At 41.1% G+C, this 26138-nt stretch overlaps 1 protein-coding gene across 4 annotated transcripts in view; it reads right to left on the bottom strand.

Annotated features, from left to right (window-relative positions):
* The window catches only part of GFRA1 (GDNF family receptor alpha 1), a 236171-nt gene that overhangs the window by 65839 nt on the left and 144194 nt on the right, over nucleotides 1–26138 (bottom strand). For all 4 annotated transcript variants that reach the window (XM_038758440.1, XM_038758442.1, XM_038758441.1 and 1 more), the window contains one exon: nucleotides 19213–19552. In XM_038758440.1, coding sequence (XP_038614368.1) covers nucleotides 19213–19552 — 340 coding nt within the window. The remainder of the gene's footprint in view (nucleotides 1–19212; nucleotides 19553–26138) is intronic.

The following is a 26138-nucleotide window of genomic DNA, read 5'->3' as shown; positions in this document are numbered from 1 at the left end:
GGTCATGTAGCAGATACGTGGTGGATCCAAGATTAGAACCCAGATCCTTTTGACTCTCAGGCCCATGCTCTAGTCACTAGACAATGCTGCTTCTCTAGTAAATTGGCTCCCTCCCTGAAAATAGAATATTAGGTGAAAGACCACTAAAAGAGGTTTGTTTCCCATAGGGAATAATGTAAAGCACATTAATATGTTCCCAAAATGTGAAAAACGTAACCAAAACAAAATATATTGAATGTCAAGGATGAAAAATTTTGGTTACCTATTCAAATAGCAATGAATATATGAGTAATAAAAGATTTTGAATTTGATTTTTGTGGATATATGTAAATATTTAATTTTCAAAGTTTTATCTTACAACAAAAAGATCTTGTACTAACAAAATACAAATCTGACATAATGTATATTAAATGCTACATTTAATACTACTTTAATTATCCCTTTCATGTCAAGGTTTTTCAAAAGCTGAGAAGGGGATGAGAGGAGTTTAGGCCAAGGTTAACTTTGCTGTATTATCTCCAAGTGTGAGTGTGTTGTAAAAAATACTACCATTAAAATTCAATAATTTTTATAAGTGCCCCTCCATAGGGGTGTTGGGGAGGGAGGAAAAGGGAGGGTTCTTGGAGGAGTGGGGAGAGGTTCATCCCCAGCTGTATAAGTCAGACTCTTAGATTTGCTCTTCCCAAATCTCTGACAAAACCTGAAAGTTTCCATTTGGAGCTGAAAAGAACCCAAACAGTACCTTTATGGCCCATTAAATCCCTAAAGTGCATCTGCTACTGATCCAGTGTGCATGATTAATCACAGTAAGTCTCCATTTGCAATGAAATGCTGGAAACCCAAATTAAGAACACAGAAGCATTTAATCACCTAAGGAAAAAGGAGGTGAACTTAAATCAGCTGGGGAATTAGAAAATAGGCGAAGGATTTTGCAGAGCTACTAGCCGTGACTGGCACACAGGACACTGGATTGGGATTGGGAAAGGGCAAACAAGGCCCCAGGTATGCATATTCTGGCACACAAGAACCACTTCACAGTTGTCAGGCCCAAATTAGAGTTGTGCATCTAGTTTTGGCTATTTCCTTTGAAAAGAACAAGGAAAACATGAGAAGGCCCTGAGAAGAGTGAAAAACTGACTAAAGGGGTGGAAAAGGGGCTTTTTAAAGAAAAATGAAAAGAATCTGATGTTGTTTATCCAGGAAATGAGAAGGCTAAGGCTAAGGCAGGGGCTGCTTAAAATGACCTTAGAGGAGCCTGCTCCAGCTTTACTATTTCCTGATTTGAAACTGCATCCTTTCCCATTGCGATGTGTCTTTCTTTGGCCATGTTTCCTCCTCAAGCAAATATGATCAAGAGGTTTACCAGCTAGCCATTACTGTCTACATTGAGCACTCAATAAGTTCCACTGATTGATCGATTGATTCCAACCAGACGTGAGCTGGATCAGGGAACTTTTCCCAGACAAAGGGTTATTCGGTTTCACACCATGTGTCAATAAGATCAGACTTTCGTAGGAGAAGCTTGATGATCGCTGTCTGTTCCAGGCTTGATTTCGTTAAGTGTTTATAAACAATATTTGCTGATGGGTGACAACAAGGTGGATATGATGCAACTATCTACTTTTTCAGATAGGGAAACTAAGCTGAGACAACCAAGATGAGAAGCAGCCAGGTCTAGTGGAAATGGCCCCAGCCTGGGTGTCAGATGACCTAGGTTCTTTCTAATCCCGGCTTTGCCAGTTGCTTGTTTGTGACCTTGGCCAAGCCACTTAACTTCTCTGTGCCTCAGTTACCTCTTCTGTAAAATGGGGATTAAATCCGCCTCCCTCCAATTTAGATTATGAGCCCTATGTGGGACAGGGACTGTGTCCAACCTAACTTGTATCTAACCCAGCACCTAGAACAGTGCTTGACACATAGTAAGAGCTTAACAAATACCATAAAAAAAGCAAGTTGAACCCAGTTTTTCAAGCACTGGGCTCTTTTCAATTGTTTGTGCTCCCTTGATGTTCTTGGTAGAAGAAAAATAAAACTCAGACATACACTCACAATCCCCACTGAAACACAGGATAAGTGACATGACAGTACTTGAGGCTGAACTGCTAAGAAATGAGACACTCAACGAATGTTCCACTGAATCTTAATTTACTCACTGCAAATTAAATAAACCTAAATCCCCTGCACTGTACACGAAGGCAAGGAGGAATGGGATTGGAGAGAGCTTGTTTGAATGGTTAATTGCCTTCAGTTCAGCAAATATACTCTAAGCAGAACATATAAATGTAAGATCACCTATCAATCTTTGATAGGGTTGCAGACTTAATGAGGAAAATCATATTCAACAGTAAACACACCCAAGGAAATGTCTTTTATGTTGGCTGCTTTAAGGCCAACAGAGACTCCAAAATGAACAAATATCCCTCTGCATTCATCAAGCTGTGTTTTCCTGGATAGTCCATTAAAATTGATATATCAGTCATCACGTCTGAAGCCATTAGGTGACTAATTCTCCTTATATAGACAATGCTCAAGACTGCCACTAAAACAACTCTTGTTTAGCACTATGAATTGAAATAGGCTCAGAGAAAAGGGGGCCAGAGAAAACACCCTGCCTTCAGAGAAGACCACATTTAAATTATCCCAAGCAAATAAGGAAATTTCATTATTTCCCTCAGGTATTGCACTCTACTATTTAACACCCTTCCCGATCAAAACTTTGTCTTTATCCAATTTAAACCTGTGTTACTCATTCAGTCGTATTTATTGAGCGTTTACTGTGTGCACAGCACTGTACTAAGCACTTGGGAAGTACAAGTTGGCAACATAGAGAGACGATCCCTACCCAACAACGGGCTCACAGTCTAGAAATGTATGCAGCATCTCTATGCATATTAGCTTCACCTCACAGACTTCCCTTCTCATTACTAAAAAACCTTAATTCCTTTTAACCTTGAATATCTGCAGGACTTGTAGTTTCCAAAACTTTTTTACATCAAGCCCTCTCATTTTATTCCCACAACAGCTCTGTAAGGCAGGGAGAGACAGCTACTGTTACCCCTGTTTTTCAGTTTTTCAATCACAATTATCAAGTATCTTTTGGGTGTAGACTGCTGCCCTAAGTTTGGCAAGAGAAGTAAAAGAGATGGCCATTAAGAAGTTTATAGTCTGGAAGCTGAGGCACAGAGAGGCTAAGTTGTTCATCACTGGTCACAGAGCAGACCAGTGAAATTGTTAGGACTAGAACCCAAGCACTGATTCCTAGACTCACACTCTTCAACACAGTGAAGCAGAAGAGACAAGCAGAGGAGAAGCAGCACAGCCTAGTGGATAGCACAAAGGCCCGGGTGGTATTGACACCTATCTACTTGTTTTGGTTTTTTTGTCTGTCTCTCCCGTTCTCGACTGTGAACCCATTGTTGGGTAGGGACCGTCTCTATATGTTGCTGGCTTGTACTTCCCAAGCGCTTAGTACAGTGCTCTGCACAGAGTAAGTGCTCAATAAATATGAATGAATGAATGAATGAATGACCTGGGAGTTAATCTCAGCTCTGCCACTTCTCTGCTACGTGACCCTGGTCACTTCTCTAGGCCTCCATGATCTCATCTGTAAAATGGGGATTAACTCTATGAGCCCCATGTGGGACATGGATTGTAGCCAACCTGATTAGCTTGTATTTACCCCAGCACTTAGTACAGTGCCTGGCACATGATAGGCACTTAACAAACACCATAAAGAAGAATACACTGCCTCACGAGAACAGGATATGGTACACTAATAGGGATCTGGTATACTGAACCAAGATATGTTCACCATCCCTATTATGTTCCTTATTATGCATTTTTATAATCCAATTTTTTAAAAACTAAAATGAACTGATGACTCTGAAATGACAATATTTTGAAAATATAGCTTTAGATGTTATAAAACACATAGATAAAACAAAACCAGAGAAATGCCAGCCCAAGCCTAACTCCTCCCTGCAAATAAAAACCATCATTTTCGAATTTTAGATTTAAGTCTTGACTTTTGCTTAGTTATTCTGGGGTAGACAGGCAGAAGAAATTTTCCTTGGAGTCAGAGATATAACATCTTTACTAGATCAGTACTTATTACACTTCAATAAAGTGTAATGAGAGAATTAGTTGACATTCTCTTGCTTAACAAGCCTTGCAAATTTAAGACGTTAAAAGCAATATCTGTTGTGACTTCACAAAGATTCACAGGCAATTCTAATCGACTGCAAAAATATTTTATACTGGTTACTTTCCCCTCCCTTCTACCCCAGAAAGGAAGTAGCCCTTAAGAGCAGATGGCTGGTACATATTCTACAGGGGAGGAATAGGGAACAGAACCAAAGATAACAGGAGCAAAGCAAAGGCTAACCAATCAATTAATCATTCCCTAGTATTTACTGAGCACTTACTATGTACAAAGCCCTGTACTAAGCATTTGGGAGAGTACAATATAACACTGCAACAGACACATTCCCTGCTCACAAACGAGCTTACAGCCTAGAAGGAGAGATGGACATTAATATAAATAAATTATGGATATAGGCATAAGTGCTGTGGCTCTGAGGGGGCAGTGAATAAAGGGAGCAAATTGCTGCCATGCAGAAGGGAGTGAGAGAAAGGAAATAAGGACTTAGGGAAGATCTCTTGGAGGAGATGTGCCTTCAATAAGGCTTTGAAGAGAAAGGTGTTCCAGGCCAGAATTTAGCACATAGTACAGTGCTTAGCACAGTGTTTAGCACATAGTAAGCACTTAAATACCATTATCATTATTAATAAAAATGATATTATTTTTGCAGTTGCGCCTTTGGTATTTCTAGTAGGCTGCAAGCGAGCTAAAACTCTCAGAAGCAATTCAATGTCAATTCAATGTCACCTTATCTGAAGGATGTTAGAGAAGACAGATGTCTTCTGATAAGAATACGAACTGCTAGGTATGTGTGAAAATCTCACATTCAGATCTTTGTGGCATTTTCCAAATTCAAATGTCTCTTTAGACCAAACATATACTTGGTTGGACACAAAACAGCAAATAGTCCAGAGCCCTAATAACTTTGTGAGAGGGAATCCCATCAGTAGTATATTCAGTGCTCCAACCAATCAATCATCAATCAATTATCTATTGGAGAGACACCCTCTCCAATTATCTCAAATATTGCCTACAACAAAATGAATGGCATGTTGGATGAAGGAAGGAAAGAAGGAAGGAAGGAAGGTGGGGGAGGAGGAAGGACAAAAGGAAGCTGTAAAGGTAGGAAATAAATAAATTAATGAAGGAAAGGCTAATTTAATGGAAGAAGAAAGGAAGGAATGAAGAAGGAAGCAGGACTGAAAAAAAGGAGGAAAGGAAGGAGGAAAAGAAGGAATGATGGAATGATTGTTGAAATGCATGCATTCATGCAAGGATAAATGACATTGGCCAAACTTCCTCTATCCGGTTTCTTAACTATCATCATCGTCATCATCAATCGTATTTATTGCGCACTTACTGTGTGCAGAGCACTGTACTAAGCGCTTGGGAAGTACAAGTTGGCAACATATAAAGACAGTCCCTACCCAACAGTGGGCTTACTTCACACTCCTTAATTCACACTCCTTGTGTAGAGGACCTTCTACACAACAGCACCGCCGCCCACCCCCCCCCCCCCCCAAAAAAAATGTTGAGTACCAGGTCTGTTTTAGATTGGGAATTTTTTGGCTCACCTTCACTGCCCAGTGGAAGCAGATCTATAAAACCCATTCCATCAAATGAATGATGCTCTAGACATGTGAAGGTGGTTACATGGGAATGACCACTGATCATCTACCTCGAGGTTCCCTATGAGCTTCCCAACTTCAGTGTTAATTGTTCTCTCCATTAGCCTTACAAATATAGAATTGAGGGTCCTTTGGGTTTTTTTTAAAGCTGATTCCCAATAAATGACAGACCACTTGTGTTTATGGGTTTGTTCAATAGAAATGTTTTAATAGTAGCATATATATTCAAGTGTTTGCACTCACAATTAAAGTAAAAGATCCTTGTGGGCTAGGTATACGTCACATCCTCTAGACTGTGTTTGTTGTGGCATATCTACCAACTCTGTTATACTGTACTCTCCCAAGCACTTAGTATAGTGCTCTGCACACAGTAAGTGCTCAATAAATACCATTGATTGATTAGGCTATAGTGGGAGAATAGAGAGCTTAAGCAGGCTGAGAGAGCTGATGGAGTGTTTTAAAGCCAGTGGTCAGAAATGTCTGCTTGATGCAGAGGAATGGGCATTCAGCAGAATGAAATATTTCTTCAGCCACATGCTTAAAACCCCAAATGTCACTGAAATTCTCTGAATGATTCAGAAATCTATGGTGAAGGCTGACTCCTTAAGGATGAATTTAGTGGTACAAGAATCCTTGCCCACTGAAGTAAAAAGTCAGTTCTGCAAGAGACATACAACTGGAATATTCCTCTAATAAGCTCATTCTTTCTGACTGCTGTCTCATCTTTCGAATGGGCTCTATCACCTTGTCTGTCAATCACTTAACAATCTAACAGGGAGTGTGAGCTTTGGGGATCTGTATTACCACTACAGTGCCACTCTGACTGCACTTGAAAATGCCATAAGCAACAGATGTACATTCTGGAATAGCATGGTATTTTTCTTTAAAAAGGTCCACCCAAGTCCTGCTTGTTAATGAGCTTGTCCAGGGAGGCACCCTGGATAAATGCCCCAAGAATCTGGGTGGGGGATTGAGACAGCAGGGAGTCCTGAGTCTGCCCACCCTCCTGACCCCCCACCTCAACCTCCAGGCACGGTGAAGTCACCAGGGTTACACTACTTCATCTCCCAGAACCTCTGGAGTAGGGAACAAAGGGCAAGATGAGGATCATAAAACTAGATTTTTACACATTAAAGAGAACTGCACACCCCTGATCCTGTAGCTTCAAAAAACATTTTTGGAGAAAAATAGTTTTGGCTCTTCTGCTCTTCGTTCAATTGTGGAAAAATGATAAAACAACTAAATGAAATTTTGTGAATAGGGATTCACAGACTTTCATAAGAGGAGATCAAAGGCCAGTGATCTGTGTACTGAAAAAGTAAGGTTGATGGTCAGACTCTAACTCCAAAAACTATGCCTGCTTCCAAAGAAATGGCAACCTGTAATGAAAGACCATTACTCTAATGCGTTCTCCCCCGAGGCCCAAAATGATGTTACATTGGGAGCCCTAACAATTTCTGATTTTAGCAGTTACCATATCAGCTGCAGAGTTGCCTGAACACAGTTTCTTTTCTAATAATATAATGATTTAATGAATCCCATTGTAATTGCTGCAAAATACAGAAATTAGAGAGAGGGGAGAAGTCAACTGACTCAATGAAGTTACTCCAACAGTTCCTCACAGTAGCGAACAAAGGGAAATGTTTAACTACACAACACCTTCAGGTTTTTTCACTGAGTCATATTAATCTAGAAAGAACCCATTTTCACATGTTCACTGTGATGAGCCCCAGAGCGCTAACAGAGTCTATAGATCTGAAAAGCCTAGAAAGATTATGTTGATGTTTCCCCAAACGCTATACAGCTTAAACAATATCATATAAAACCACCAAAAACTTCTCTGATATGACAAAATCCATTAACACTTTACTGCATGGTTCCTTCTCTGTATGTTGCTAATCATGTTCTCCAAGCATGGATGCTTTGTAGCAATGACTAGAAAGAATGCATCTAGACTGTACTCTCCTTGAGTATCACATTGTTCTGTTTTCTAACCAATTTCCCTAAAAGTGTATGAAGAGAAAGAGTAGTGATTTAGGAAGTTTAGTAATGTTGCTACAATCATATTAGCATTTCAATTGTGTTTGGCTTCAGAGCTTTAAGAGAAAATCTCTTATATGTTTTGTTAAGGGCTCTAGGCATTTAATAAACATTAAGAAGGATAATTTTACCCCCAAATCTGTTTCTATGCCTTTCTGCTTTAAAGCATCTTAAAAAGCAAGAATATTTCTTGGCTAAGGGGAGAAGTTAACTGATCTGAAAATCATTTTTTCCACACAAACCTCATTAACCTTCATTTCACAAAAAATGAAGCTTTGGGGGAATAGCATGTGCTATATGGATGATTGGGGAGGGTAGAGGGAGAGGAGGGGAGGAGATGGAGAGTATTACAGTGGCCAAGGCAGCAAATGTTGGCTCCTGCCCAGAGTAGTAATTACTTTTCAAAGTGATATTTTCTTTATGAGAATGGTTTAGGGGAACAGTTTCTCCTCGACACATAAAAAGTTTCTTGCATAATTAATGTTTTGAATTTCAATGTAAATCACCACGCCCCAGGCTGAAAATATTTCCAAGAAATGTAAATGTATCAAGTAAATTCCACTGCATCTTCACGGGGGTGGGACTAATGGTGGAGAGATCATTTGGGAAGGGGGTCTGCTGGGTTTCAGGCCGTCACATTTTCCCAACCATGAGGTCCCCACTGAAAACAAGACACCCCCCCGCCGCCCATGATAAACTGAGACCAATCACCTGCTACATAACCGGGAAGGTGTGAATGACCTCCTTCCCTTTGTGTGAGGAGAGAAAGGACAGGTTTCTACAGATGTGGCCTTGGTCAGAGGAGATAATCAATGTGCCCTTCTCTGTGACAACAACACAAGCTGTTGGGTATAAAGCAAAAGAAGTCATTCCTGCACAGGCCTAGGAGTCAGAGGACTTGGGTTCTAATCCTGTCTCCACCACTTGTCATCTGTTTGACCGTGGGCAAGTCACTTCATTGTACCTCAGTACCTCATCTGTATAATACGGATTAAAATAGGGAGCCCTATTTTGACAGAGACTGTTTCTAACCCAGTTATCTTGTAATAATAATAATAATAATGTCGGTATTTGTTAAGTGCTTATTATGTGCAAAGCACTGTTCTAAGCACTGGGGAGGCTACAAGGTGATCAGGTTGTCCCATGGGGGGCTCACAATTTTAATCCCCATTTTACAGATGAGGTAACTGAGGCACAGAGAAGTTAAGTGACTTGCCCAAAGTCACACAGCCGACAGTTGGCAGAGCTGGGATTTGAACCCATGACCTCTGACTCCAAAGCTCAGGCTCTTTCCACTGAGCCACAGTAGCTTCTCCAAGCTACTGTGTCTACCCCAAGGGTATTGGGGTAGATACTGTGTCTTGTATCTACCCCAAGGTTTAGAATACTGCAGGCACACAGGCAGCACTTAATAGCATTAAAAAAAAACTCTAGGGAAAGCAATGCATACTGAAACACAAAATATGTAAACTAAGATGCAAGAGTACATAAATTATTTCAACGAGTTACTTTATCATTTTCACTACATGAAACGGTAGTAGTAGTAGTAATAGCATTTATCAAACGCTTACTGTGTTCAGAATACTGTACCAACCGCTTTGAGAGACTACATGGGTTGGAATTAGACACAGTTCCTGGCCCTTGTGGGGCTCACATTTTCAGGAATGGTTCTGATCTACATTATTAGCTGCCTTCAAAGGAATCATCTTTAAAAATGACACTGTTTCACTTACTGAAACTCAAAGAGCCCTTGGATTTAGAAACAACCAAGTATAGCTTTCTTGGATTTCTCCAGAAAAGTCAAACCCAGTCAAACTTGTCTATTTGTGTCAAGTGTAGCAATTGAATAGAAAACAGCATTCTATAATTGTATTCTTGTTTTAACAAGAATTGATTCATTTATATTTACTTCCATTACTTCCCAGGTCTTTCATTACCTAAAAGGACTATCATCTTCAGAGATAACCCTGGAGCTATGGAGGGGAAAACAAAAAACAATAAACAGTATTTACTGAATACCAAAGCACTGTACTAAGCACTTGGGAGAGTACAACAGAGTTGGCAGACACGATCCCTACCTATAAGGAACTTACAACCTAGAGGGATGAGGGGGTCCAGTACAGCAGCCCCCAACTTCTTTAGCACCCCCACCCATTGCTGAAATTGTAGTGAAAATGGAGCAGGAGGGGAAAAAAAAGAGGAAACCAGGAGTGGACTGTAAAATGAAACAGAGAGATGAGGATGTTGAGCTTACAACCACAGAAAGGAAGATGAATTCGACTTCTGGTTCACTCACAACTGTGAAGAGCTGATCTCAACTAAATTCCCAAATCATGCATGCCCATTCCTGGATAAATATGGCCGTTTTTCAGTTCTCTTATTCATTCTATTTGGGAATCTCTTCCACAGATTCCATCTTTCTTTACACATTACAGTGTTGTGAAGGCTCAGTGCCACATAGAGCAAAACTTACAAGAATATAAAATGGACAAGTCAAGGAAGGTAAAAGTCTTCTGCCTCAGGGCTATTAGTCCTGAAAGGGAAAGTCAAGTGAAAGAAAATGTGTGAACAGTGAAGCAAGAGATCACTAACTGGCAAGAGACAAGACAATTTAGGAGAAGAAAAATCTAAGGGATGGAGGGCACATGTAACAGCAACTGACAAACAGCATAACATACCCCTGGTGCTGAAAGGAAAGACACCAAAGAGATAATCAAAGACAAGAGAGGGGAAGTTACAACTGGCTTAGGCTTGATTCACAGTTCAAATCACCAGAAAGCTAGGATGATCTGAGGTGCTGCTATTTAGATGCTATACTAAGGCCACATATCAAAGGATATGGTGATGCCCTTCAGAAGACTAACTTATCAAACATGAAGAATGTTCGCTGCAAAGAAGAAAGTAGCAGTTTTAGTTAACACTGAACTCTCTTTCTTACCCTGACTTGATTGAATGCCCCTATAAAGGAGTCAAGTGGGTTTTCAATACAGGGAACCAGGGGTAGTGTGTGCAGCTGTGTAACATTAAAAGTGGGCCACCCAGCACTGATATGAGGGTAATCCTGTGAAGGAAAGTTTCTTTCATTCATTCATTCAATTGTATTTATTGAGCGCTTACTGTGTGCAGAGCACTGTATTAAGCTCTTGGGAAGTACAAGTTGGCAACACATAGAGACGGTCCCTACCCAACAGTGGGCTCATAGTCTAGAAGGGGGAGACAGAAAACAAAACAAAACACATTAACAAAATAAAATAAATAGAATATGTACAAGTAAAATAAATAGAGTAATAAATACATGCAAACATATATACATATATACAGGTGCTGTGGGGAAGGGAAGGAGGTAAGGCTGGGGGGATGGAGGGGGGAGGAGGGGAGAGGAAGGAGGGGGCTCAGTATGGGAAGGCCTCCTGGAGGAGGTGAGCTCTCAGTAGGGCCTTCTTAAATGAAGTGGAAAATATTTCCTTATATTTTCTAATATTCCTGTATCTGTCCTTTCCATTTGTGAATGAATTGATGTAAAACAAAGTAAGGTGACAAATGAATCTACCTATGATTTTACTGTGGGTTCTAAGCTGTGTTTGCCACACATTCAGGTCAGGTGACAGTTCTGCTGTATTAACTAACGTTATTTATTTTTCTTTAATGGTATGTGTTAAATGCTTACTATGTTCCAGGCTGAACTAAGCACTGAGGTAGATACAAGCTAATCAGGTTGGACACAGTCCATGTCCCACATGGTACTCATAGTCTTAATCCCCATTTTACAGATGAGGTAACTGAGGCACAGAGAAATTTAGTGACTTGGCTAAGGTCACAGAAGAGACAAGTGGCAGAGCTGCGTAAGAACCCAGATCCTCTGACTCCCAGACCTGTATTATTTCCACTAGACCACACTGCTTCTCCCTATTCAAATTTTGTTTGTTGGTTTTAGCAAGTACATCCAAATGCTGGTAAAGAATGCCCTGGCTCTGTATCCCAAAAGGGCTTGATCCTGAAGGTCATTAGTAAGTACACTGCCTATCATTTGAAGACACAAAAATCTCTAAGACCACTTAAGAGACCAGGAAGCATGTGGCCATTCCAATGACCTAAAATGGTCTCTTAATAATCTGAAGTAATAACAATAATAATAATTTTGGTACTTGTTAAGCACTTACTATGTGCTATGCTCTGGGGTAGATACGAGTTAACCAGGTTGGACACAGTCCCTGTCCCACATGGGGCACACACTCTTAATCCCCATTTTACAGATGAGGTAACTGAGGCCTAGAGAAGTTTAAGTGATTTTGCCCTAGGTCACACAGCAGACATGTGGCAGAGCTGGGATTAGAACCCAGGTCCTTCTGACTCCCAGGCCTGTGCTCTATCCAGTAAGTCACACTGCTTCTCTTAGGTAAATGGTCCAGGCATTTCAAAAAAAAGTAGTCAGTGACTCATTATGCTAATTTCTGAACAAAATAATACAATCAGGGTAAGAACTCTTGTAAGGGATTTACTTTAATTAAAGTCAAATCCTGTTATGGCAGGCTTCAGCTACTGATGGATAGGCATGGGCAGGAAATGGGTAATACTGTATCAGAGGGAGTCTGATACAATGTGAGATGTGAGACAATGTGAGACTTTTTAATGGCGTCCCCCACAAGAAATACATCATGGTTCATCTTTCCCTAAAAATCTCAATGAACTTAACAATATGATCTTGCCAACTTTCAGTGAAAAATCTAAACTAAATCAAAATCCCCATGTGCTGGATGGGAAAATCAGAAAAACAAAGTCCCACCTGATTATCTTGTATCTACCCCGGCAGTTAGCATGGTGTTTGGCAAGCGCTTAGAAAATACCACAATTATTATTATTAATGTGAGGTGTTATGATTAGGTGTAGCAGTTCTGACGGTGGTGGGAGGATGTAGATGAAGAATTTCGAAGTCTGGTACTTTGAGATATTTTTATAAGCAGTTTCCACTCATCGTATCTTCCCTTTGAGGTCAGGCAAACAAATCTTTATCATTATGTTGGTGGTTTATGAGGTGGAGGACTGAAAGGAGCTGAAATATGAAACCAGGAGAAATTCAGGATCCACTAATTCCAGTTGTGGCTCTGCACAAAACCTGAGCCCAATATGGCCTAAGCACTGGTGAATGAAAGGCATATATTTACAGGAGAGATGAAAAGAATCTGAAGACAGCAAGCTCCATTAACTAACCTAGTTACTTAAAATGTTTTCTACTTCACATGATGAGGAAGTACTTGGGAGTAATAAGGCTGGGTTTCTGCAAGGAAAATGTAAATTAAATAACGGTACAATGGGGCACTGCTTTGGGAAACTATCAGTACACCTGCCCAGGAAATATTCATGGCAAGGCGCAAAACCCATCGATCAAAGACATATAAATTCAACTAACCACTGTGGAATCAACACAGATACCTCCAACACACATACAATTGTCCACAATTTTCAGTTCTTTGTCAGAAATCTGGTCAGAGATGTCAAATCAACCCTATCCTATCCTCATGATCACATTTTCCAGGAGGATTTAATATAGCTGGCTGGGAGGAAACTTACTGTTTGCCCTTTCAGGTTCCCTAGGCAGGACCATCACAGCATGGACTGCATAATTACAAGAGTTTCTCCCTTAGCCCTGATTCTCTAGCCCACTTTTGTTGTGAAGGAAGACAAGATTTGTGTCTGGGAACTAGTAAACAGGACTGAGAAGACCTCAGGGGTCCACTTTCCTGGGTCACTAAAAATTTCATGTGGAGCAATGAATTATTTTCTGAAGTGGCCCTCACAATTCTCAGCTAAAATGCAAATTAAATTTGCTGGGGTTCAGCAGCAGATGAGGTGAGACATAGCAGATGAAGGAAGAGGGGAGAGAGCAGATCTGTATCTGATGGACTGAAATTTCAACTACTCCCTGCTGCTGAGGGGGTTTTTTTTGGTATTTGCTAAGCACTTACTATGTGCCAAGCACTGTGCTAAGCACTGGAGTAGATAGAAGATAATCTGGTTGGATGCAGTCCCTGTCCCACATAGCATTCAGAATCTCGATCTCCATTTTCCAGTTGAGGTAACTGAGGCACAGAGAAGTTAAGTGCCTTGCCCAAGTTAACACAGCAGACAAGTAGTGGAACGACATTAGAACACAGGTCCTCTGACTCCCAGACCCATGCTCTATCCACTATACCACATTGTTTCTCTAAAGCAGTGGGTTGACAGTTAGGCCTTACGGATATAAGAAAGAGAGATCAAGAGAAAGCATGCCCACTTGAGAGCAAGTGGAGTGTTTTTTTGGTAATGGAAAGGAAGTGACCCTATATATATAGAAGCTAATTTTGCTGCTGAGGCAGAAGGTCCACTAAATGAGTGTCCACTCTCTTCATCCAGTGTACCCCATCTCGCACTCTCCACTCCTCCCACATTAAATATCTTACTGCAGTTGCTCTCTTAATTCTCCTATCTCTGCCTCCTTGCCCGTATCCTTCCCCACCATGCCTGGAGCATCTTCCCAATTAAATCCTCCATGCACAGCCCACAACACCCCTCTGACAACACATCCCTAAGGAAGGCATTTCCTGATTGATTTCCAACCTCCCTTTTCATTTCATCCTGACATAATTACATGTGATTATCAATTTATATAGTCCATGTATTCATTTTCCCATTCTCTATCAGCTGTATCTCAATTTTCCCTCCTGCTACCTCTTTGGGTGTGCCCATCTCTTCCACTAGACTGCAAACTCCTGAAGAGCAATAAATCAACTGTATTTTTGAGCACTTACTGTGTGCAGAGCACTGAATTAAGCTCTTGGGAGAATACTGGAAGAAACATTCCCTGTCCAAACTCTAGAGATGCACAGTCTAGGGCAGGAGATGTGTGTCCTGTTCTATTGAACACTCCCTTTGTGTTTCTACAGTACTCACTTATCCTGCTTAGTACAGTGCTTTGCATTCAGTAAGTGCTTAATAAATACTATTGACTGATTTATTGGTTGGATAATCAAGGCCTGCTTCAGAGACCTGCAGCTGGAGTCAGCTGGGCTTGTAGCCAAGTACTGGGATGCTACTATTTAAAAGAGGCTGCACTGCTTGGAAAACAGATCAACAAAATGTGGAATGCAGGCCACCGAGACACAGCTGGTTTGGGATGACTGTGGGAATTTTCTGTATTGATTTGGCAGTGAGGCTGGTTGGTTATCAGAAACTTGTGTACACATGCCAGAAGGTCCGATGTTTCCTAGTGCTCCCTGGAAAGAGAGCCAGAAGAGTCCAAGGAAGAATGAATGATGCCAACCAGTGCTCAGTACAGTGCCTGACACACAGTAAGCACTTAAATTCCATAAGGAAAAAAAAATGGCAGGCAGTAGCCACAGATAGACCTCCCAAGCACCAGACCTCTCACTGATCTTCCTGCCCCTCCTCCCGTAAGCTCCCTTACACTGACCATTAAACCCCTTCTCCTGCCTGTTCCATCATTTATTATTATATTTTCAACCACTTACTACATGTGTCAATCACTGTTCTAAGCACTGGGGCAGATACAAGTTAGTCAGGTTGGATACAGTCCAGTCCCTGTCCAAATCCCCATTTTACAGTTGAGGAACTGAGGCACAGAGAAATTAACTGATTTGTCCAAGATCATACAGCAAGCAATTGGCAGATCTGGGATTAAAACCCAGGTCCTCTGACTCCCAGGCCTGGGCTCTTTCCCCTGGGCCATGCTTCTTTTAATAATAAAAATAACAATAATAATAATAATAATGGTACTTGTTAAGCACTTACTATATGCCAAGCACTGTTCTAAGCTCCTTTGACAGGATGCTTAAACCTGTTCTGTCCTGATGGGATCAGAAAGGTATATGCTTAGTGTCACATGGCTATTAATCCACTGTGGAAGAAGGAAGCCTGGGTGTAAGACTTCACAAGGCCAACTGAGGGCACAGGGGAGATTTTGGGGGTGGGCTGGTTGTGGAAACAGTTAAGGGAAATAAGTGAATGCTTTGAATTAAGGATTAAAATTGATACATTGTATAAGGAGGAATATTTTGCAAGCCTGGAGGTTAGATAGTGAAATACCAGTTGGTTGTAATATTAAGTTATGGCTTCTTCATGCCTACCTCTTAAAAAAATGATTGGCTGGCCTCTCTAAATTTCACGAATTTCCCCAGTCCTGTTAATCTCATTTTTACTGTATCATTACACTCACTAGATGGATTCTGTGTTTTCTAAGAGTGCATTCTAGAGGTGAAGCAAAAGACAGCTGTGAACTCCAAAACGTTTTAAAAATGTTCTCCTCACAATTCTCTCTCAAAAGAAGTGCCCTCGCAATTCTTCCTCAAAAGGAAGGAGTAGAGAGGATTTAAGGGTCTAAACTTAACTTTCTTCTGTTACAGACCTCCTACCTTGAAAATTCTGTGGGGGTCTACTTTTAGTTTTAGTAGTAGTAGTTATAGGCTCATCCTCTAGACTGTAAGGTTGTTATGGGCAGGACACATATGTACCAACTCTGTTATATTGTACTCTCCCAAGCACTTATTACAGTGCTCTGCACATAATAAGCACTCAAATATCATTAATTAGTTGAGTGAAGTAGTAGTCGTACTAGACTGTAAGCTCGTTGTGGGCAGGGAATGTGTCTATTGTTATATTGTACTCTACCAAGCACTTAGTACAGTGCTCTGCACACAGTAAGGACTCAATGAATACAACTGAATGAATGAATTAATGAATAAATGATTAAAATTGAATGTTCACTCAAATATATATATATATGTATGCTAGGGATGGGCATCACCAAAAATACATCAGGGCAAAAACGGATGAAAGCTTCATAAGATTAAGGGGACTGATAATTAGTTAGGGAAGGCTCATTGGAGAAGGTGGAATTTAAAGAGGACTCTCAGGGTGGGGAGGATTGAGGTTGGTGAAGCAATCAATGAATGAACACTTACTGTGTGCAACGATTGCGAGAGTACAATAGAATAGAGTTAGTAGACACGATACCTGCCCAGCTTAAGCTGTTCCTACAATATGAAGGAGGTAGGGAATGGAGGTACAGAAACTATTTCCAAAATAAGGGAGACACAAAATGCAGCCATGCCCATGTCTAGGAATAGTCCCGGACCTGGGGTACATGATGACCCTGTAGAGCCACATCATTCTATTATAATAGATATCTGATATAAGCCCACACCCCCAAAAATGCTCTTTTAATACATTTCATTATTAGACTTCTAGGTGTAAGCTCTTTGTGGACAGGGACCACTTCTACCAACTGTGTTGTACTGTAATAATAATAATAATAATATTAATAATTATGGTATTTGTTAAGCACTTACGTGCCAGGCACATAAGTGCACTGATGGGAGGTCGTTTACTTATTTTTTTTAATGGTATTTGTTAAGCACTTACTATGTGTTAGGCACTGTTCTAAGTGCTGGGGTAAATACAAGCTAATCAGGTTGGACACAGTCCCTGTCCCACGTGGGGCTCACAGTCTCAAATCCGTATTTTACAGATGAGGTGACTGAAGCACAGAGAAGTTCAGTGACTTGTCCCAGGTCACACAGCAGCAAGTGTCATAGCCAGGATTAGAACCCATGACCTTCTGACTCCCAAGCCCATGCACTACCCACTGTGCCACAAAATCTCCCAAAAATTTAGTGCACTGCTGTGCACACAGTAAGCACTCAATAAATACCAATCAACCATACTTACTGAATGCTTTCTGTGTGCAGAGAACTGAACTAAGCATTAGGGAGAGCACAATATAACAGCATTGGTAGACACGTTCCCTGCAGGATGGCCTAGTGGTTACAGCATGGGCCTGAAAGTCAGAAGGTCCTGGGTTCTAGTTCCGGCTCTGACACTTGCCCGCTGTGTGACTTTGGGCAAGTCACTTCACTCCTCTGTGCCTCAGTTACCTTATCTGTAAAATGGGGATTAAGACTGTGAGCCCCACATAGGACAGGGACTGTGTCCAACCTGATTAGCTTGTATTTACCCCAGCACTTAGAACAGTGCCTAGCACATAGTAAGTGCTTAACAAATACCATTAAAAAAAATAAATGACCTCCCAACAGGATTCTAATTTTTAAGGGAACAACGACCCTTTCATGTTTTTTTTTTCCTTGCGATCCTACTCCCCAAACTGAGCTCTGGTTGCATGGTATTTCCCACAGCTAAAGCATGCCTTGTTTCTTGTCGGTGACCTTGCTATAGCTTCTTTGAAGAAAGAATAAGACCTTGCCTAGGCAGAAGCTAGAAATCAAACTTATTACACATTCAGTAGTTCTAGAAGAAAATGTGCATGCTTAGTTTATGGGTTGCATCCAAGAAGCATGAGAGAGAGCGAGGAGCTGGGGGAATGGAGGAGGTACTAAAGGCTAGAGACAGGAAGCCTCATACATGCTAAGGGGCAGTGGAATTGGATCTTCACCGAGAGCAAAGCCAAGATTCCTTTAAAGATGAAAGGGAAGCAGGAAAAATACACTGGGTTCAACGTGGTTACAGGGTAAACTGGAATCAAACAGTCAAGGATATTTATTGAGCCCTGTGTGTGAAAGACACTATACTGAGCGCTTGGGTGAGTAGAATACAATAAAGCTGGTAGGCGCGACTCCTGTTGGCTCCCAGTGCTGGTAGGCCCCTGTGCACACTTTAGGTCGAGAACCCGCACTGAGCTATTACTACCCATTGAATAAATCATCATCCAGCTGAGCCATGCCCTTTCTCATTAATACACACATGGAATGCACAATACGGTAACTGGCACTCAGAGACGAGCAATCCTCAGCAATGCTCAGAGAGTTTGTCACAGAATCAGCTGCTGGGTTTGCATTCCTATGCATGCCTTCCTCTGCTCTGCCACAGGTGCCGGGTGGGTACCAAAGGGACCCATCTGGATTCTGTCATGACTAGGGAATTGGTAGTGGGGAGGGAAGGGTAGTGCCATGTAGGAGTAATTCACCCCTTCGCTTTGAGATTAGTAGGTTTGATAGGGCACCTGACAACCACAGAAATCAGCCACGTGACTGTCGTGCAAACTGCACTCCATCCCATCACAAAGCAGAAAATCAAGGCACGCCAAGGCAACATTTGGAAGAAGAGTTATATGGTTTTCCTGGTGAGAGAGATGCGCTCCCTGAGCAGGGGAGTTGGAACGGTTTCAGAAGAAACATGCAAGAACAAGTAAACTCAGTAAAGACACTCAGCTACTCAATAAAGTCAGCCAGCCCTCCCAACCTCCCCATCCCACCTCCGACCTCTTTCCCAGCTTCCCCTATACCTTGGCAGAGAGTGTGACTCTAAATCTTGGCAAATCTAACAAAGCCAGCGGTTCTCGTGGCCCCCTCGTTCATTAGTTCATCCCCCCGCCCCCACCGCCGTGTAGTGCCTCACCTGCAGATGTAATTTGTCTTGCAAGATTCCTGCAAATTCAAACAGTTCGGCTTCTCCTTCTCCTCGTATGAACACACGGGCACAATGGTCTGTCGCCGCCTCTCGGTGCAGGCCACGTCCCGGCAAGAGCAGAAGAGCATCCCATAGCTGTGTTTTGGAGGCACCTTGTCGAAAAACTGCCGAAGGGCCTTGTGACACTTCCGTCGGTTGCAGACTTCATTGGTCATGCTACTGGTGCAGGGCGTGATGTATGCCGACCTGTACTTCTTGCAGGTATCGTTCAAATTGCAGGCCTTGGCTGCATCCAAGCAGTTGTTTCCCTTGGAAATGACCGGCTCCACTGCAAAACGAGAAGAAGGGATGACTTCCATGAAGCACTGGATTTCATTTGTGAACCTGGCTCATTTAAATCAAGAGCTTCATTCTTCTTTTATCTTTTCAAGGCAAATAATTCCATGGCAAAGAAAAATGCTTTTGATCCAAAGACCAGAAATCACGAATGATTCGCTGAGTGGGCTATTTTGCTGTAACTTCTGAAAATTTTACTAGTTTAATAGACATATTGGGCCAAAACCTTCCCTAAACAATAGTATCCTTTTTCTGAACCAATGCCTCTTCTATAGCCCAGAGTGAATGGAATTAGCACATGGCCATCTGAATCACACTACATATGATAACAATACTTGGTTTGTAAACTGAAACAGGGACAAATTGGAAAATAAGTAATTGCATAATTGTTTATGCCCAGTATATAAAATGACATTGCTAAATGCAACTATAACTGCTATGTGATGTTCCAAGAATAATAAATGCCTAGCACATGCTAATTACTACATGGTTACAAAGTGATTTTATGGTTATTTTAGGACAGAACACAGAATACCACAAGAAGACTCTAAACCTAAAAAAGGGACAGATGTGAATCTACTGGTAAATTGCAACTCCTAAGAAAAAACTAAAGGCAAACACAATGAATTGCATAAAAACATAATTTCCAAGCAACTCACAACCTGGTCACAGAATCAGATCATTCAGCCTTCAATCTAATTTCTCTAAGACCTCAGAATTACAGGTGTCTGATAAAATACATGTTTTTACTTACAACCACACTACCTATTTTTACTTAAGAATGGTGAACTTTATTATCACAGTGAAACACACAACATATGCATTGGCTATGGATCCTATGTAAAACACAAATAAGCATAACATTTCAGTAGTGCTTGGGCTGAATACGAATTTGAATATAATCAATTGCTTCTATGGTTGACACACTCATGGGCCTTTCTATCTCTGGGCTAATGAGCACATTCGGCTCTGTTTTCTCTCCACAATATTGCCAGATGTAATGTATCACTTCTGCAAATCCGATATGGGTCACATCTCTCACTGTTGGGTAGGGACCGTCTCTATATGTTGCCAACTTGTACTTCCCAAGCACTTAGTACAGTGCTCTGCACACAGTAAGTGCGCAATAAACACGATTGATTGATTGATTGATTGATCTACCTTTTTTTAAACAGTATTTGTTAAAGGCTTACTCTGTGCCAGGTACTATGTGCTGGGGTAGATGCAAATTAATCAGGTCGGACACAATTCATGGCCCACATGGGGCCCTCAGTCTTAATCCCCATTTTACAGATGAGGTAACTGAGGCACAGAGAAGTGACGTGACCAGACCAAGGTCAAACAGCAGGCATATGGCAGAGTGGGAATAGGAGGCAGGTTCTCTGATTCCCAGGCCTGTGCTCTCTCCACTAGACCTCACCACTTTTCTGCAACAGACTCATTTCTTGTCACTCAATCAATCAATGGTATTTATTAAGCACTTACTGCATATGGAGCTCTGTACTAAGCATTTGGGAGAATATGATCAATCAATCAACGATATTTACTGAGGGGTTACTGTGTGCAGAGCACAGTATTAAGCATTTAGAAGAGTACAACAGATCTGGTAGACATAATCCCTGCCCACAAGAAGCATACAGTCTACAGGGGGAGACAGACATTAATATAAACACATAGATTACAGATATGTACATAAGTTCTGTGGGGCTGAGGGTGGAGTGAATAAAGGATACAGATTCAAGTGCATAGATAACACAGAAGGGAGAGGGAATTGGGGAAAACATGGCTTAGTCGGGGAAGGTCTCTGGGCAGAGATGTGATTTTAATAGGCTTTGAAGGTTGGCAGAGCAGAAGCCTGCTGGATATGGAGGAGGAGGGAGTTCCAGATCAGAGGGAGGGTGTGGGACAGGCATCAGTGGCAACATAGATAGACTAAGGTAAAGAAAGCAAGCTGGCACAAGAGGAGTGAAGTGTGTGGGCTGGTCTGTAGTAGGAAATACGTGAGGGAGGTGGGGTGAGTTGACTGAGTGCTTTAAAGCCAATGGTAAGGAGTTTCTGTTCGATGCAGATATGGGTGGGCAACCACTGGAGGTTCTTATGGATTGGGGAGACATTTTAGACTGTGAGCCCACTGTTGGGTAGGGACTGTCTCTATGTGATGCCAATTTGTACTTCCCAAGCGCTTAGTACAGTGCTCTGCACATAGTAAGCGCTCAATAAATACGATTGATTGATTGATTGATTCCCTATCTGCAAGGAGCTTATATCCTAATCTTCCGCAAGCCTAATATCTGAACAGCTTTCCTGAATCTCTCACTGCATCACCACTCCCCACTTTATTGGAGAGCTCAGCTGAAAAATGCGGCTTTCCTCCCCAGCCTACACACTGACTTTCTCCCCGAATCTGCTGCTACTCATTCTTTACCTCTGTAGATGGTATGGGACTGCAAAAGGTGGCCATCACTTCCTTTTTCGCTGGCTGTGACTGGCAAATGGGATGCTTTTGCAACACAATTGACAGCTACATTGATTATGTTCAAAACTCTGGAATCAGGCTTCAGTTTTAAATTTAGACATCGCTGCACAATTAGTTAGCAGTCTACTCATTTATTTCTGTGGCATTGTTGCACTCCATTTTCAATTATTATTCTCCGTCTCAGCACTAGCCCTGGCCTCGACTGAAAAGTCTATTAACCTGACACCCTGAGCTTCCTGTTTGCATATTTCGGGAGTTTTATCCTGATTCTTAATGAAAACCCCAAGAATCCTTGGGCTTCACACCAAATGAGAAGCCCACTCCTAGGACTGAGATCTCCACACTCCAAAGCAAGATGGGATCGGCCCTCATTCCAATAAGGGCGTACTCTTTTTCTGCTATGTCAAAATAGTTGACAAATATGGTAATAATTAAAGCTAATCAAGGAGATCAATCAATCAATCGTATTTATTGAGTGCTTACTGTGTGCAGAGCACTGTAATAATAATAATAATAATAATAATGGCATTTATTAAGCGCTTACTATGTGCAAAGCACTGTTCTAAGCGCTGGGGAGGTTACAAGGTGATCAGGTTGTCCCACGGGGGGCTCACAGTCTTGACTAAGCTCTTGGGAAGTACAAGTTGATGGGCCTCGGCTCAAGCCCCTGCATCACTAGAGTTCACTGTTATAATACAAAGCTTTAGCAAAGACCCTTAGAAACGATGCCAATCTAGTCTAAGGCTACTGTTCCCTGCATTACTGCACCAGTGATTTCCACCCTGACCTTAGCCAGTCCCTCCCGTATATAATACCACAGAAGCATCAGGGATGAATTATGCACTGAAGAACCTTTTCACATTTGAAATCCCTCTAGTGCAGAGATCCCTACTCACCCCAAATACAATCCTTGCACTGTGTGGACTCAAAGGGGCTAGTTTTGTGGTGTGGAATGCCATCACGAGTTCAGCCGAGATCCTCTAATTATTTTTCCTTAGAAAATGACACCGTGTTACTGGAAACACTAGGGCCAGAGATCGTCCAAAATGAGCTGAGTCAAATAAGTCAAGGGAGCTGGAAATACATTTCTGCATAGTGTCAGGTGGAATGAAACAGCGAGAATATGAAAATATAGATCTTGCATGAGAAGTGATTTATTGCCCAGAAAGTTCACTACGCACCAGTGCTGTTGCTTATAAATCCGGGCCAATTTACAGGGTATCTTTCTGCATTTCTTTTTATTACTGCAGAATTGAATTCACAACTTGTTTCCTCTTTCCCCCAGACTTGATTAATTACCATGTTAACATAACTACTGTTCTCCTGCTTATAGTGGCCTCGCTCTAAAGTGCCGCTACAGCAAAATAAAATGGGGAAAAGGTTCCTGATCTTCACAGTAGCATTTCAGTCCCCTCTGGGCTTACCTTTCTTTTTTTCCCCCAAATTCATGCCCTGTTCCACTAAAGCCTGCAGGGAAATAATAGCCAATCAGATAATACATGGTTGTGACCCTTATAATTGATCCTCTAAGATTCCTTTCATCTTTTCCAGTTGGCGTGGTAAAAATTACATTCAGATGCACATATTGACTCTTGAGAGTCCATTTTCTCACAGACACACTGTTTCAGAGATATTAGGTTACAGGATGATGAATTTATGCCACCTGCCTTGTCTTCGTCACCACCACACAAGGCATTACACATTAATCACATCTTTTCTGGAGGGAGTTTGTATGATTAGCAGCATCTGAGGTCTTGGCAATACATGATTTTATGTAATTTCCTCCTCCATATGAAAGAGGTCCCAACTTTAACTCCATGTGCAGAGCACAAGCAAACCTTTCAAAATGAGCCATCTTATTGTAAATGGTGTGTAAAACCTACGTCTGCTGCTGCAGTGTGATTAATAGTGCCGTCGCTGCAAATGCGATCATTACATTTTTAATTAACCTTTACACCTTCTGCAACTTTTTTCCTTTTGTTATACACATTGGATCTGTAAAGTCATTGCATTTGTTTATGTTAAATTAGGTCTGAAAAAAAAGGAAAAATAAAAAGTCTAAGAAACATGGCAGTGACTGATCTACAGATCATCATCTACTACTACTACTACTATGTCCTGAAGTAACAAGACTTGTTATAAATCAGGTATGGGACAGGCATTTTGAACTTTGTGGCTGTATTCCCACCTAATTTCTGTTTTGGCAGCTTAGTATTATTTAATGGCCCAGTATACCAGGAAACTGCCTTTTTAAAATCCCTCTCAACCTAATTATAATTACTCTATATAAATCATAAAATGATCAATTATAGAAATCTCAGCTTCATAAATATTTAACTTAGCATTTGAATCCACACTGCAGGAGTGCAAGAAATTTCTGAGCCCATATTTTTGCAAACTAGCAATTGCTTTGTTACTGTACTGGTGCCAATTACTGAAAATTGAATCTATTTTTGTCTTGCCACATACTATCATATTTTCTATTTGAACACCACATTCTTTTGTAAATTACGATGGCACAATTTAATAGTCCTAAAATATGTATATCTTTCAATGAAAAATCATTTACCAAATTGCTCCTTGGCTATCTTTTAAAACCTGAAATATAGAACAACACAGCATGTTTTTGTTAGTTAAACACATTCATTAAAATGCCTTTTCTCTAACTTGGGGTTGATTTTAAGATCATTGTTGCATCTGCTTGAAAACAAATTTTTGTGGCACAGGTGAAGCTGTTATGAAGAGGAAATGGTCTCTAGAAAGGCTTGAACAAACTAGCCAAATATTTCCCCTTAAAACCATAAAACTATAATTAGATTTCAATTTAACAATAGCCAGCCTAAAATACACCATTTTAAATAATCTAATTATGCATTATGTGCCCACCAGATACTAAGCTACTATTTCCATAATTATTAATTGGATTCAATCCAGGTTACAACTTCAACCATGAAATTTGCTCTTATATGCAGGACTAGTTTTCAGTTCTGAATTTTTCCTATCTCTAACCATCTTTTAGAATACTTTTCTTTATTTTAACCTCAAGGAAATGTTCTGAGTACAGTCTTTTGAGACCAAGTTCACTTGACCTGGATTTACTTTGAAATACATGGGTTTGGAAGTCTTTTTTAAAAAAGCTTTGAGACAACTAAATGAGCAGTTTCTTCCTTTCAGCTGACTTTCATTAATTACATTAAGATCTTTAATTGCTCTCATCTCCTTAGCAGTAAAATTAATGAGAACTTGAACTGGGGGAAAAGGTTTGCATGATCATGCGAACTCATCAAATTTTGTGAAGCAAAAATATTGTTCAACTATGACCTATACAGCTAGCTGTCCTTTGTATTTGAAGATGGACGGTGAGGTTTTACCCATGTGTACCAGTTTGACTGAAAAGACACATTTGCACTGACTGCCATTTCCCAGCGGTTCCATGAAAATCAGTCCTTAGTTGTGCTGATTTGATGCTGTTTGAGGCAGCTTTTCCTGTGTCCCTGCCTCTTGGCTTCCTAATCTCTAAGTCGCTGCTCAAGTAGACTTTCCATTTCTGCTAAGAACAGTCTTTTCAAAGACACTGATCTACCTTCTGAAGGGTTTTTTTTTTCCACCCCTTAGCAGTGCAATGTTACATCACCTTGAGACTGGGCTTCCTTTGGTCTACACTTTAGTCATCTCAATGCACCTCCTCACTGCCCTCTCTTTTCTAATAGTGATGGGGCAATAAGTGAGAGGGCAGACAGGATGCCTTCATCTCTGACACAAGCAGCCACAACTATGGCTGTGTAAGGGCCCCATAGTAGCCATAAGCACTTGAAGAGCATCTGTGGACAGCCAAATATACTTAGTTGCCAGATCCCAAGTCCAATCTGGATGGCAAATGCTTTTGTAAAGTCTCATACAATACAGAAGTATAAATGGTGCTCCTTGCTTTTCTGAATTTATCATGTGGTAAAAAGTCATGTCTGCTGTGCCCTACTTTGGACTGAAATGACAGTGCAAGTAGAACACATATTCTGTGCCACTTCCTCTGTGTTCCATATACAGAGGAATGGCTTATGTAGACATTTAAGAATTAAGTCTTCTCCTTCCTTGTAGATTACTG

This window comes from Tachyglossus aculeatus, chromosome 16 (genome assembly GCF_015852505.1).
Source record: "Tachyglossus aculeatus isolate mTacAcu1 chromosome 16, mTacAcu1.pri, whole genome shotgun sequence".
Taxonomy (NCBI): domain Eukaryota; kingdom Metazoa; phylum Chordata; class Mammalia; order Monotremata; family Tachyglossidae; genus Tachyglossus; species Tachyglossus aculeatus.
The sequence above is the reverse complement of the archived record's forward strand: the minus strand, read 5'-3'. Positions and strand labels throughout refer to the sequence as shown.